At 33.9% G+C, this 14,543-nt stretch overlaps 2 protein-coding genes across 2 annotated transcripts; one reads left to right on the top strand and one right to left on the bottom strand.

Moving 5' to 3' along the window:
• Positions 1–1,060: 1,060 nt before the first annotated feature.
• LOC109098890 (ras-related protein Rab-24) lies at positions 1,061–6,136 on the bottom strand. Its single transcript, XM_019112410.2, has 9 exons — positions 5,671–6,136; positions 4,894–5,037; positions 4,528–4,596; positions 4,371–4,449; positions 3,594–3,661; positions 3,417–3,516; positions 3,291–3,341; positions 3,127–3,186; positions 1,061–2,334 (listed from the first exon to the last, which is right to left on the bottom strand). The coding sequence occupies exons 2-9, from the start codon at positions 5,008–5,010 to the stop codon at positions 2,270–2,272; spliced, it is 609 nt and encodes a 202-aa protein (XP_018967955.1). The 5' UTR covers positions 5,011–5,037; positions 5,671–6,136; the 3' UTR covers positions 1,061–2,269.
• Positions 6,137–6,727: 591 nt separating this feature from the next.
• On the top strand, positions 6,728–13,614 carry LOC109098895 (transcription initiation factor TFIID subunit 9-like). The gene is made up of 7 exons (XM_042747647.1): positions 6,728–6,873; positions 7,246–7,327; positions 7,457–7,593; positions 7,688–7,822; positions 12,669–12,750; positions 12,963–13,073; positions 13,282–13,614. Exons 1-7 carry the CDS (start codon positions 6,838–6,840, stop codon positions 13,443–13,445), a joined length of 747 nt encoding a protein of 248 aa, XP_042603581.1. The 5' UTR covers positions 6,728–6,837; the 3' UTR covers positions 13,446–13,614.
• The last annotated feature ends 929 nt before the right edge of the window (positions 13,615–14,543 follow it).

Here is a 14,543-nt window from a genome sequence, read left to right as displayed (position 1 = left end):
AAAAAAAATCTGTTGCCTTGTTAGAGACTTTAATTGTGCTGTAGTGCTTTGTACAGAATAAACAACATTACACACTTGTTGCTTCTTTGCTGCTGTTTTTACCATCTCTGTAAATAGTGTGATCACAATTGTACTTTTCAAATAGATTTATTGCGTTAATGAAAAGTGAGTAGAAATGTTGAACTGTAAGTCTCACAAAAACTGTCAACAAATGTTTGGGAGATATTTCACCCCAAAATAAAAACAAATTACATTTTGTACAAAGAAAAAGAGGTCTATTTTCAGGATAATTAAAAGTGTTTTGAATTGCAACATTAATTGCATGACAATTAGGCAGATTTCCACATGCAATTATCTTGTCATTACTGTAACACAAAACAATTATATTTATATTGCAAACTGTAAGTATACATAATGATAGTATTAATTGTATATACGCAGACAATAATTTAAGCTTAAATAATAATAATAACTGTTGTTGTATCCAGAGAGGATAATTTTAATTCTGCATTACAGTAATGAGAATTTTATGGAGAATTGGGGCAATTGTCATTAAATTAATGCAAAAATCTTGCAACTAATTAAAGTTTCTTTGTGCAAAAGATCCTGAAAGTGCAGAGAGCTTCTAATTTGATTCCATTTCACTTTCATTTCTATGCAATCTAGGCTGAAAATTTTTTTTTTAAAAATGTTTTCATTCTCTCTTTCTATATATAGATCCCACACAGAGGACACATAAGTTTTTTACAAGACAAATTCAAAATATTCATAATCACTTAATTCTAGTCCTCTGATGTGGTACACTAAATAATAATATTATTTTGGTGAAAGAGTACCTTACTCTCTTAAAAAAAAAAGAAGAAAAGAAACACTAACTTTGATAAGTGAGGGTAAGCAAGAATAGGCAGCAAAGGATGAATATGATATGTAGTAAAAAGGTTATTACTCCTCAGAGTTCTAAGATACATTTACAGTATTATCATTCCAATATCTGGCAGTCTTAAATGACTTGGTCTACTTTGCTTATACTATTTTGATACCTTTAAACAAAATATGCACCAGCTGTTTAAGATTTTTAATGTAATTTCACAGTAAAATGTGACAAAGTATTATAATATTGTCCTTCTTTCCTGTAGGACAACCAGTGAAAATGGCACAATATCAGGATTTCTCTGGAATGACGTAAAATGCACAAAGTTTCACAAGAACCATATTTTTAGCTACAGGCCTTGTTGAGCAGTATTTAATACAGGCACAATATGAACAGAGAGTGAACTAAGGCTGTATGTACAAAGTATGCACAAACATTTTCACAACTGACAAGTTAGTGTCCCAGTTTACAATATCTTACCGAAGTAAAATTAAATAATAATAAAAATAGCATTGTAAACATTAACATCACATTCATCAAATGCTGCACATTGACTTGCTTTTGGAACCCGGTAAAGATATGTAAAATAATGGACAAAAAAGATACAGGAAGCTATGGGCTCCATTATCAAACACGAGTTGAGTTTTTTGTTGATGTTGCTGAGTTGATACTCCTGCATATCAGATGAATCATGATATTATAAATGCCTCAAGTAACTATGGTTATTAGCCTTTGACATTTTGACATCGATTTTTCAATTTAAGAACATATTAATTGGAAACTGCCTTTTAATTTTACTATGTAATTTTCCACTCTATCAACATCTAAATCTTTATCATTATGAGAAAAATGTTTAAATTGGTCTCAGATCTGTGAAAACTGAAACTTAAGTGTGGACATATGAAAGTAAATTGTTCATACATGAGTGCAATGTGATGAATGAAGGGTGTAAACATTACGATCCTCAAAAGATCTATAAAATAGAGACAATTTAAATCATAAAAGGAGATAAATCATTCAAGGCATTGTTTGTGAAAATTGGCAACGATCACCTCCATGCAATGACATCTGTCCCTAAAGCTTGCTTTGTGTCTTGTCTTTTTGGTAAAACGGATTGCCATGCACTGTTAATATTTGCTTCAGTCAACATTCTCAGGTCCAAAAAATAAAATAAAAAACATGTTCCTGATAAAGAAAAATAGGAAAAAGGGGAAAAGTGGATTCCTTCATGTTCTACAGCACACCAGAAAATCATGAAAGAAGGAAGGAAAGAGCCAAAAAAAAAAAAAAAAAAAAAAAAAAAAAACTCCAGCTGATGCTTTGAGGAGTATAAAAGATGTTGAGCCTCCAGTCATCCCAAAATAGACCATATGACACAGCAGTTTTTCCAGTGATAGGTCAGTTATGGCAGCAGTTGTCAAAATAAGAGTCCTTCTTTTGCCCAAGATCCACCCCCTTCTTTTCTGTGAGGATACAATACCAAAATAAATAAATAAATCGGAAATTCAGAATTTGATGCATCATCATCTTAATATTTCTATCCACTTTATTTTGCAACGCAGAAGTAAGCTAATGTCTTTGAATGTGTGACTTCTGATACATTAGCAGGTATAGGGAAATAACAAGAAGAATAAAGTGCAGTGAACAGAAGAGCTATTTGCGCTTCAAACCAGTGGGTTTATGAGTAAAATAATATATTAAAATAACACGACAATAAAAAACAGTTTACGTTATAAATCAGCATAGCATAATTGTGATACATGTAAAAGAACTGAAAGCAGACGACACAAAAGCCTTGCCCATTCACATTACATTTGGCTGCATACTGTATGCCCTTACATTAAAAATAAGGGGGACAAAAGGATTAGAAATTAATAAATACTCTGTACTATTATTGATCAAAGTTAAAAGAGCAGCTACTATGATTTCCCATTAATACTGTAAAAAATAAACATGCACATGGAAATCTGTTATAAAATAACTATTAGGCACTATTAAGCCTGCGTAGGTTAGGTCATGAAATTGGTTGTGGGCTGCTAATGCTAAAAGGTGCAGCTTGTTTTCTCTCAAAGATGGTCCTTGCAAGCAGTTTGCTTCATCTATTGTCATTGTAATGACAAACATTTGTGCTTTTCATGCTTATGCTAAGCAACAAATAACTGAGAGAGTGAGGGTCTGAAAAGCATGGTCCCTGAAACTTACAGACCCAGGTGTAAGTCTAAAATAAGTGTTTTCACTTTGCAGCAAATTCTCACCTTGCATGAACTCTAAAGCACAGTTACTGAAATCTTCAGCCACTTTCTGAAACACCTCATCTGTATGAAAAAAAACAAATAAAGAAGTGAAACTTCTCGGTATCTAACTGTACGTTACACAAAAAGAGTGCTCAGTAGAGCAGATAAACTGAAGCGTCACTTACCAACATTTTTTCCTGTTTTGCTGGAGGTCTCGAAATGTTGTGCACCTATTTCTGTAAATTATAAAAGTTAATGTTGTTTTATTGAAATGCTTTGTAGAAAACAAAAGCAGCTAAATTAATGCATACCATCTGCAAAGTCTTGAACATCATGGTAGTCTACTTGCCGCACACTTCGATCGGCCTCAATCAGGTCACTCTTGGTGCCACACAAATATATCTTGCAGTGCTGAAAATAAAAGAATGTGTCCATAAAGTTGTGCTGAAGATGTTCTCATGTTTTTGTGAGACGTGGGTTTATTTTACCTCTTCACAGTTCTGTAGCTCCTTCACCCAGAACCTGGCCCTTCCAAAGCTGCTGCTGTCAGTTAAGTCTAAGTGTGAAAAACAGACACAAATTAAGGATAAAAAAATATTTAAAGTTTTTTTGAGCTAATTTTAAGCTTGGAATTTTTTTTTTTGTATTTTTTTTTTAAAGAAATTAATATTTTTATTAATGGTTTTATTATACTCAAACTGTTGAATGGTAGTGTTAAAAAAATACATTTACATTTATAGTGTATGAGAAAAAGATGAAGTATTATATTATTACAACAAATTCAAATAATTGTTTCCAGATTTTATTATTTTTATTACATATCTAAGAAAAACTAAACAGAGAAGATTCAAATAAGATAGTATTAAAATAACCAAATAAAATAAAATTATCTTAAAAATTTTGGCAAAATCTTTAAAATGTAGAATAAAAACGTAACATCATATCAATTGAAAAAAAAAAAAAAAAAATAATATATATATAAAATATAATCTCAATGCACATTTTACAGTCCAAAAATGTTTTTGTTATTTTTTTGGGGTCTTTTTAAATTTTACATGGGCCCCTGATTAACTTATTTTAATCAAACACATGAACTGCCTAGCAGGATTGTAACGACTGTAATTTATACACAGAGTGAGCAAGCATGAGCCATTTCCTTGCTCAGTGTCACCTGACTGCTAGACTGAGCTGGTACATGCTGCACTTTGGATTTCTTTCCGACAAAAAAAAAACATTTCCTGTCAAACTGCAACAAAGAGATATACCGTAGCAGACAATGGCAGCGCGGGCTCCTCTGTAATAGATTCTGCTCATAGCTTCATAGCGTTCAGACCCAGCAGTGTCCTATGATCAAAGGAAACACATGAAGTCACTAAAGAGTGGTTGATCAGCATATATAAAGTCCCAAGTAACTACACTTACCCATATTCCCAGAGTAACCACCTTGTCATTGACATTAAGGGCTTTCGCAACAAAGGCAGCCCCTATAGTTTAATGAGACAAAAACAATTCATTAAAACACACATACACACACAAACACATAAAACCTACAAACATCATATATGTCATCGTCAAAGAGCCACTGACATCCGTGGAAGGTGGCTTTACCTGTGGAGCTGGTTTGTAGCATGAGACACATGATTAGAGATTGTTGATAGCCAGTCAAAATTACATCATGCACAAAAATATCTTTAATAAGAACTAACAATCTCAGAAAATGGTCAATTAGCCTACTTCAAATGGACTAATTACTTCTAGAGGCTGCTATGCTAACACACACACACTTACATTTTGATATGGTCCCACAAGAAACCGGCGATGTACGTATCTTTCCACCAGACTGGTTTTACCCACACTCTCCTTGCCAAGCATGACCACCTTAGCATCCACTCGCATGGCAGACATGATTATACGGGTTTGTAGAAAAAGACACTATAAATATAAGCATATAAATGTTTATATAAGACATATTACAGCTAGATATAGAGATATATATATATATATATATATAGACAGTATCATCCTAGAAAACAGAAGTCTGATTAATTGAATTTAATGTGCATTTAATTGCAAAACAAATAAATAAATAGAGCTGTACTTGCAAGTAATATATTAATAAAATAAAACGCCACTTAGGTGTACTTTAAGAGAATACACTTTCATGACTATGTCCTTGACCGACATACTAAAAGCACACGTGAGTTACTTTAAAGTTAAACTTTTAACTTTTAATATTACATAAGTCAATATATTACAAAAAAAGTATAATTACAAATATATTTAAATATATAACATTCAAATTTAAATAAAAATGACATTAAATGCAAATAACGCAGTTAGGTGTTTGAAAGCATTACGTTCAGTTAGAACGTAAGTATATTCTTTTAAAGCATATATAAAAACACTTTTTAAAAGTACACTTCAGTGTTGTGTTTATAAAATTTCTGCCACTACTGTTACATATACAGAGCTAGCTTTGGCTAATAACGCAGTCTCAGTATATCAAATAAAATATTGTCCATATGAAACACACTAACGTTAGCGTTCTCACATTTTTTCTCTTACCTGGGCTTTTGGTGTATCTGTTGACAGGACTTCAGAGTTCCAGAGTGACTCTACTGACAGATCAATACTGTAACCGGGTTGGCTAATGGTTTAGTTAGCAATCCACACTGATGTGCCACAAAAGCTCATAATAATAAAATTGAAGACTACTTGACGCGTAAACACATTAGCAGCGAAGTCACATCGAACTGAGGACACGTTCAAAAAAAATCTAATGTTAAGTGATGTTGAACGTTTTTTACCCAAATACGACAGGAGAGAGAGAGAGAGCAGTTTAGCGTTCAACATCACTAAATACAGCAGAGCTAGAGAACGTCCAAGCCATGTTTCCCAGTTTACATGAAAAAAAAAAAAAAAAAAAACTCTGCAGTAACTGGGCTATGTTATGTATTCGGCCAATGAGGAACTGTAGTGTGTGGCTAGCTGGAATGAACTAGTGTGTGTTTTTTGTTTATATAGAGGAGGATGTGACTTCACTATGACCAGTGGTCGTGTCTCAAATAGCGATGTACGACTCGTTTAAGAATCAATTTTTTGAGTCGAAGCTTTTCAATGAACTGGTTGAACGGATCAGTGGGAATCGGTTCCAGCGAATCGCAGAAGTATCAAGAGTAAAACGTACTGGAAATATGTTTACAACTTCTTTTAAGAGACAGGACTTTTCTAAATAGCATGTCGTTAAATATGGAAATTAATTTAAATATTATTTAATATGAATGCTAATTAGGCCTACACTTAGTCTCAATATAACCTTATTTTTATCAGTTGAATCGTGGTTGTAAGAAACTGAACATGGACACGTTACATTTCAATAAATGCCTGGTAATGAAACGTAATTTATCGCGTGTCATATGCCGCGGAATTACTATGAGGAATTACTTGATGCAGTTTTTGCTGTCTCTCAATCGGGTCTCTTCGAAAGAATTGATTCGCGGAAATGATTCAGATATCCCATCGCTACTGATTGGCTGCTCGACTCACTTGGCGCGTGATTATTCCTCTGTGATTTGCTGCTTGTCTCTGCCACTCAAGGTTTCTTCATCCAGATTGGCTGCTCTGCTTCGGCACCGCTTAAGTTTGCCAAAATGCTGTCTAGGTAGACAGTACATTACGTTTTGAAACACAACCCGAGTATTTAAGGGGAGGAGAATCAGCGCTCGTGTGAAAATGGCGTCTCCGAAAACAGTGCCTAAAGATGCACAGGTACATAATGCTTCAGAAACTGTTTTATCTCCGTGTTGTGCAATATGTGTTGTTTTTAAACCACAGCGATTAAAGCAGCATGTTTAAAGAGCTACTGTGTACTTTACTTGTCTTATTCTTCTTTGTGCACACACTCGTTACCACGCTAACCGGTCCACTCTAATACGGTTTTAATTCGGTGCGATTTTAACAAAATATATTATCATTTACTGTGTTTTTATGAATAAAAATGTTGTGGTTGTATTTACAATTAATGCGTTAAAATGTAATTCAAGCTAAGCTATTTGCTGAAAAATATGCAGGGATGCAGCTAATATATTATGCATGATATTTTCTTTGTGCAGTTTTAACTTTATTTTATTATCTTCAAAGGTTATGATGCAGATTCTTAAGGACATGGGGATCACGGAGTACGAGCCCAGAGTGATCAATCAAATGCTGGAGTTTACATACAGTGAGACAATAACACTAAAAACCCAAAACATTTAAAAAAAAATTAACAAACAAAATCCATCACTGTTCTGTATTAGTGAGTCGTCCAAAAGCATTTTGACATTCACTGGCTGATGTTTTTTTTCTTCAGGATACGTAACAACTATTATTGAAGATGCTAAAATATATTCCACCCATGCCAAAAAGTCCAGTGTGGATGCAGATGATGTGAGGTTAGCAATCCAGTGTAGAGTGGATCAGTCTTTCACATCTCCTCCACCACGAGATGTAAGTTGTTCTTGTTGACTTATGTTTTTTTTTAATGCATAACACATTTGTGACTTCTGATAATTTAATAGTGGTGGTTGGTCCATGGTTTTAGTTTCTGTTGGACATTGCAAGACAGAAGAACCAAACTCCTTTGCCCCTGATCAAACCATACACAGGCCCACGTCTTCCACCAGACCGCTACTGTCTCACTGCACCAAACTACAAACTGAAGTCCTTGCAGAAAAAGGTATTATTTTGAATAATATGTGATAATATACAGTTTTTGTAGTTTGGGTCTAAAACTTGGATTAGCTGACCTAGTGATAACTGATAACAAAGTCTTGTAATGTATTACTGCTGTTATTGGACCTGTAGTTCAATCGTTCACAAGTGGATCCTACCCTTTTTTTCCCTTTTTTTTTTTACCAATGAGTTCACATGACACTTTCAGTCATTTGTGATTTACAGGCTGAAGTGTGTTCACATCCGCAAATTTTATGAGCAAAAAGGTCAGCGCACTGTAGTCAGTAGTATATGAATCATACGTATAAAGCACAGCTCAGACAGAGTAACTTTTTTTTTTTAACCCTTTAACTGTCACCCCCCATTTTTTAAATAGGCATTAAAGTGCACTATCCAAACTTAAATTGTTGTAATTTATGAACACTTTAGAATATAGACCTAAGGTTGGTCTCTTTTTAAAGAAGAAAATTAGCAGATTTTGGCAAAAGTGGAATTTGTTCAAAAAGTTATAGAAGTATAAATGTACTGTAAATAAAATGCGCTATATTAATTTTTTATTTATTATAAATATTTTACAAAACAGGTTTTACTCTAAAATTGGTATAAAATTAAAGCCTTGTGTCTAAATAAGTTATGTTCCAAATTTGAAGTTGATATGAAAAAAATAGAGGTACCTGTGAGATTTTATTTAGGGTGTCATACCACAAACAGCCACTGGGAGCCATCAAAACTCCTTTGAATTTTGTTTAATGAATTTTTCTCTAGATTTCTCTGTCAATTTTACTTCTATCTAAAAATAACCACCAAATATGGAATCCTGAGTCTCAGACCTTTCCAATGATATGTTTTTTGCCAAGATTATAAAAAGTTTTGATTCTAAAAGACTGTAATGCATTTTGTAATATGACACTTAAAGGGATAGTTCACCCAAAAATCAAAATTATGTCATTAATGACTCACCCTCATGTCGTTCCAAAACCCGTGAGACCTCCGTTCAACTTCGGAAACACAGTTTTAAGATATTTTAGATTTAGTCCGAGAGCTTTCTGTCCCTCCATTGAGAATGTATGTACGGTATACTGTCAACGTCCAGAAAGGTAATAAAAACATCTTCAAAGTAGTCCATGTGACATCAGAGGGTCCGTTAGAATTTTTTGAAGCATCGAAAATACATTTTGGTCCAAAAATATCAAAAACTACGACTTTATTCAGCATTGACTTCTCTCTTGGTCTGTTATGAGCGCCGCCGTTCACAGCACACATCGGGTTCGCGGAACGAATCACTCGCGATGTAACCGGATCTTCTTGAACCAGTTCACCAAATCGAACTGAATCGTTTTGAAACGGTTCGCGTCAAACAATAAGCATTAATCCACAAATGACTTAAGCTGTTAACTTTTTTAACATGGCTGACACTCCCTCTGAGTTCAAATAAACCAATATCCCGGAGTAATTCATTTACTCAAACAGTACACTGACTGAACCGAGCCAGATAACGAACGAAAACATTGACTCGTTCTCGAGTCAAGAACCGGTTGCATCGGTTTTCCGGATCACCGGTAGTGATGGGAAGTTCTGTTCTTCTCCGCGAACCGGTTCTTTCGGACAGTTTGATTCAATAAACCGGTTGCCGAAAACGGTTCACCAGTTATTTTGCACTCGACGTAATGACGATGGCGATGATTGCCCTTGATTCAAGCCTTCGGTTTACCCGTGCTCATAACATTAGCACAGAATCAGTTCAGAATCAATCCTCAAAAGAACCAGTTCGGTTCAGACGCGCTGTGTGTCAGTCTGCTTCACGCATGCGCAGTATCATCAGCTCCTCGGGTTCTCGAATCGCACGCGTCCGACAGAAAACGGTTCTTGACTCGAGAACGAGTCAATGTTTCGTTCGTTATCTGGCTCGGTTCAGTCAGTGTACTGTTTGAGTAAATGAATTACTCCGGGATATTGGAGTGTCAGCCATGTTAAAAAAGTTAACAGCTTAAGTCATTTGTGGATTAATGCTTATTGTTGACGCGAACCGTTTCAAACGATTCAGTTCTATTTGGTGAACTGGTTCAAGAAGATCCGGTTTACATCGAGTGATTCGTTCGCGAACCGGATGTGCTGTGAACGGCGCGCTCATAACAGACCCGGGAGAGAAGTCAATGCTGAATAAAGTCGTAGTTTTTTTGATATTTTTGGACCAAAATGTATTTTCGATGCTTCAATAAATTCTAACGGACCCTCTGATGTCACATGGACTACTTTGAAGATGTTTTTATTACCTTTCTGGACGTGGACAGTATACCGTACATACATTCTCAATGGAGGGACAGAAAGCTCTCGGACTAAATCAAAAATATCTTATACTGTGTTCCGAGAGATGAACGGAGGTCTCACGGGTTTTGGAACGACATGAGGGTGAGTCATTAATGACATAATTTTGATTTTTGGGTGAACTATCCCTTTAACACTGCCCACTAAGGGGGAGGAGACTGCCATAAGATTTTAAAGTACCATTTCCATGGTAACGGAATGTCTGATTTCACAGGATGAATTTTAGACTTCTAAGCTTTCAAATGATATATCATTTATTATGATTACTAAAAGATTTTATAGAGAAAAAGGACAACAACAAAAAAAAAGAGCGCAAGCTCCGGTGGGACGGTGACAGTATCAAGTAATTTTCTGTTCATCAACACAGCGAATTCACATAATCTTGAACACGTTGCAAAATCTGTATTGGAATCCCCCCATATATATGTGAAGAGTTTGGTTCCAAAACGCTGTAAATCTATTTTTATTATGCTAGGTAAAAATGGGTTTTCTTTTACCTAGAAAGTGGCAAGATGAAAACCACTATTTTTTGTTTCAAACTTTCACATAGCAACTTTAGGTTATAATAACATTAAAAATTCAAATCCAGATTTTGATTTTAGATAGATTTTCTGAACTTGGTCAATACTAATCTTATATACAGGCACTGGACTAAAAATACATTCATCAGTCATCGCTCCCAAAATGAATTCAACGGGTCATATTGTTGATGCTATAAATTATTACAGCAATAAAAGAAAAATTCATCATGAACAAGAACATGAACAACAATATCACATTAGACCACAGAAATTGCAAAATGACATTTCCCTTACTTTCAACTTCCAAAAGTGCATTCATCTTTGCCATGTTACATTCATTTAGTTGACTAGTGCTATATGCTGTATTAACAAAAACATAAATGGCATTAATGAAAACACTAAAACTGACAAGCTACGCAATATAAATGCGATTCATGTAATGAATGCAATATTGTGTAGCTTGGTGGTGATCTATGGCTCTGTGTATTAAATGCCGCTCCATCTGAAAGCATAAGTTTCACTTTACTGTAAAATTAAGATATTAATGTTAAGACTTTTGCATATTCTAACCTGGAACTTGGATGTGGGAAATAATTACAGTTAGATCCAAAAGATAGTTTTAGCAACATAGCGCAGATGCTACAGAACACAGCACAGTGTGCTACACTAATATTTTACTTCACAGGCATTACTGCTTGTATTTTAACATCCATAATATTATAAAATTAGAGTTTATCAATGGTACACTGCTGTAATTTTTAAAGATTTCATATTATTGTAAGATGAGCTTAAAGGGTGCACTACTAAAAAAATGATAGCTTCAGTGTGACATCAATAAGAAAAAGTATAATTTCATAGATATTGTAAATAATAGCTGTTCATAATAAAATATGTATGAACTTAATACATGACCTAGATTGTTTATTTTGCAAAATCTTGTCATTTTAATAAATATTACATGAAATTAATAAAAAATTATTGCTGCTCCAATTAAGCTCAGTGTGCTCTCTTTAAGCTCTTCCACATTGAACATCTATGTAAATACTTCATAAACAGACATTAAATATTAACTGATGGTTGTCACTTTAAGTTAATCAATTTTCTATAGATTCTGTCAACTAAAATCTGCAGACTGGCTCTGACCTTTGGCAACTAGCATCAACTTCTCCAGACTGTAAATCAGTCAACAATCGGAGCATAAATCATGTAGTGTATTCCAGCCTTAAGAGACTATAGATAAGGTGAAATCCATTTAATAAGAGGCTTCATAATGACGCTAGTTTCTGTGTTCATCCCCATGAATGAAATGTTTTATTGGTTTGTTTTAATTGATTTTTGAATTTGTGTTACTTAGCTGAACATGGAATATTTTAGATGTTGCAATGTGCTTAAGTGACACTTCATTATGAATATATAACTGATTAAATTGAATGCCTTGTTGCTTGATTTTAGTGTTCTGTTTTTTTTTTTTTTTTTTTTTTTTTTTTTTGATGACTTTGTACCTTCAAAAAAAAAAATTTTCAGTTATTCTTTAAAAGTTTTCTAAAATGTTTTTTTAATAAAACAGGATATGAGCATAATGGGAACAGGGGTGTGTGAGATATTAATATTTTATTTTAACATCTTTTTATACTGAAACCAATATCATGTGCACTAAACATCTCAATGTAGATTTTGGTGAGCTTAATAGGTACGTTTACCCCGTGTGTGTGTGTGTGTATACATATATATATATATATATATATATATATATAAATATATGATATGTATGTTTCTTCCTGATAAAATGTAATACTTGGCATAATATGTATGTGTTCTATTAATTTCCTTGACCTTGTGTGGTATCGTAATTTGTGTTATTTTAGAATCATTGAGATACTATTATAGTGTATTAATATTTTGAATTTTTATTTTCATGCTGGTTCTTCAAAGGATACAAACAGATGTAAATTAAAATGTATGGCAGAACGTACAGTCTGATATGGTTTTGATTTGAATGTGTAGGTGCCTTCATCTGCGGGCAGGATAACAGTGCCACGGTTAAGTGTGGGGGCAGTGTCCAGTAGACCAAGCACTCCAACTCTTGGTCAGTTATTCTAAATACTGAAGTATACTCAAAGATTTCAAGAATTTGCATTCACACAATTTCCAATATACATTTGCTAATCTCCATTATTACAAGAGGAGCATCTACTTTTGTTTTAATTTTAATGCTTTTTTTTTTTTTTTTTTTTTCTCTGGTGAACAAGTGCAAAATCTAAACCTGAGTTTAAAGGATCATCATTGTATTTACTACAGGTACGCCATCAGTGCAGACAGTGGGAACTAAAGTGGGGACGCCTGTGTCACTGACCGGCCAGCGCTTTACAGTTCAGATTCCCTCCTCACAGGCTGCCTCTGTCAAATCAGGTAAGTTTCTACCTTAGAATAAGCAGTTCTTCTTGTACGGTCTTCTTTTATATTGAGGACCATATGGAACATTTTGTGCCAAATCAGTGAGCAGATGAAGTTAAGCTATCGATTGAGCTTAGAGAAATAGAAACATGCCAGATTTAAGATCATGCAGTGAATTATAGCAGTAACCTCATTAAAACAATGATTTAATTTGTTTTCACAGCTACTCCTACCACTCCCACAGTTCAAAATGTCCTCATCAACCCCTCTCTCATTGGCTCCAAGAACATCCTAATTACTACCAATATGGTGTCACAGAATTCATCTAGTGACTCCACCTCTCTTAAGAGGAAGCATGAAGATGAGGATGACTATGATGCTTTATGACCTGCTGTGGTTTCTTACTAGTATAGAAGTGATTCTGTAAATAACCAATCGATAACTATGAATTTGCCTTTCAGTAGCTTTGTCTTGTTTAGATACTTACACAATAACAGCCAATTACCATTTATTGTTCATTTTTGGAAGTAAAAAAAAATAAAAATAAATTCATAAATTGTGTGTTTGGTTGTTGTTTCACAAGCTCTTGTATCTCATGTATTTACATAGAATACATTGAGTTGTTTAAAGTTTTTTTTTCCTTTCAAGGACAGATAATTTCATAAATACCTTCATTATTTGAAATATTAGTAGGTATAAATAAAATGTAATTGTATATAGTTCATTTTAAAATAAATCAATGAAATGCCAGCAGAGGGAGCTGGTTATACTGGGAGAGATCTGTATGCTTTTACTCCAGGAATAAATGTTGACACTACTATAATGCAGTTATATTAATATAATATAATATTTAGACACTCTTCTTGCATGTCCTGGTCATCTGATATGGTGTAGTCAGTGGTCAGTACTGATGATGTATGGAGAATATATAGATGTATACTTTAGAAACAGCAAATGAGATTTACACAGTGTATTAAATAAAAATTGTTAAATGGTTAAGTGTACATTATAGCAAGCTAACAGTATCTGTAGCTCAGATGGTAGAGCAGGGTGCTAGCAATACAATTTTATCTTATGTATTTACAGAGAACAAATAACATCAGATGTAAATATATTAGGAAATCCAGAAATGTGTACAGGTCCTTCTCAAAAAATTAGCATATTGTGAAAAAGTTCATTATTTTCCATAATGTAATGATAAAAATTAAACTTTCATATATTTTATTGTTTTAATACTGATGATTTTGGCATACAGCTCATGAAAACCCAAAATTCCTATCTCAAAAAATTAGCATATTTCATCCGACCAATAAAAGAAAAGTGTTTTTAATACAAAAAAAAGTCAACCTTCAAATAATTATGTTCAGTTATGCACTCAATACTTGGTCGGGAATCCTTTTGCAGAAATGACTGCTTCAATGCGGCGTGGCATGGAGGCAATCAGCCTGTGGCACTGCTGAGGTGTTATGGAGGCCCAGGATGCTT

This window comes from Cyprinus carpio, chromosome B21 (genome assembly GCF_018340385.1).
Source record: "Cyprinus carpio isolate SPL01 chromosome B21, ASM1834038v1, whole genome shotgun sequence".
Lineage (NCBI taxonomy): Eukaryota > Metazoa > Chordata > Actinopteri > Cypriniformes > Cyprinidae > Cyprinus > Cyprinus carpio.
The sequence above is the reverse complement of the archived record's forward strand: the minus strand, read 5'-3'. Positions and strand labels throughout refer to the sequence as shown.

Coding starts and splice junctions, on each gene's coding strand:
- LOC109098890 (XM_019112410.2), bottom strand. CDS start 5,010: ATGTCTGCCATGCGAGTGGATGCTAAGGTGGTCATGCTTGGCAAGGAG. Junction 3,187..3,290: donor CAAAACAGGAAAAAATGTTG/GTAAGTGACGCT, acceptor TTTTTCATACAG/ATGAGGTGTTTCAGAAAGTG. Junction 2,335..3,126: donor TGCTTTAGAGTTCATGCAAG/GTGAGAATTTGC, acceptor GTATCCTCACAG/AAAAGAAGGGGGTGGATCTT.
- LOC109098895 (XM_042747647.1), top strand. CDS start 6,838: ATGGCGTCTCCGAAAACAGTGCCTAAAGATGCACAG. Junction 6,874..7,245: donor CAGTGCCTAAAGATGCACAG/GTACATAATGCT, acceptor TTATCTTCAAAG/GTTATGATGCAGATTCTTAA. Junction 7,823..12,668: donor TGAAGTCCTTGCAGAAAAAG/GTATTATTTTGA, acceptor TTGAATGTGTAG/GTGCCTTCATCTGCGGGCAG.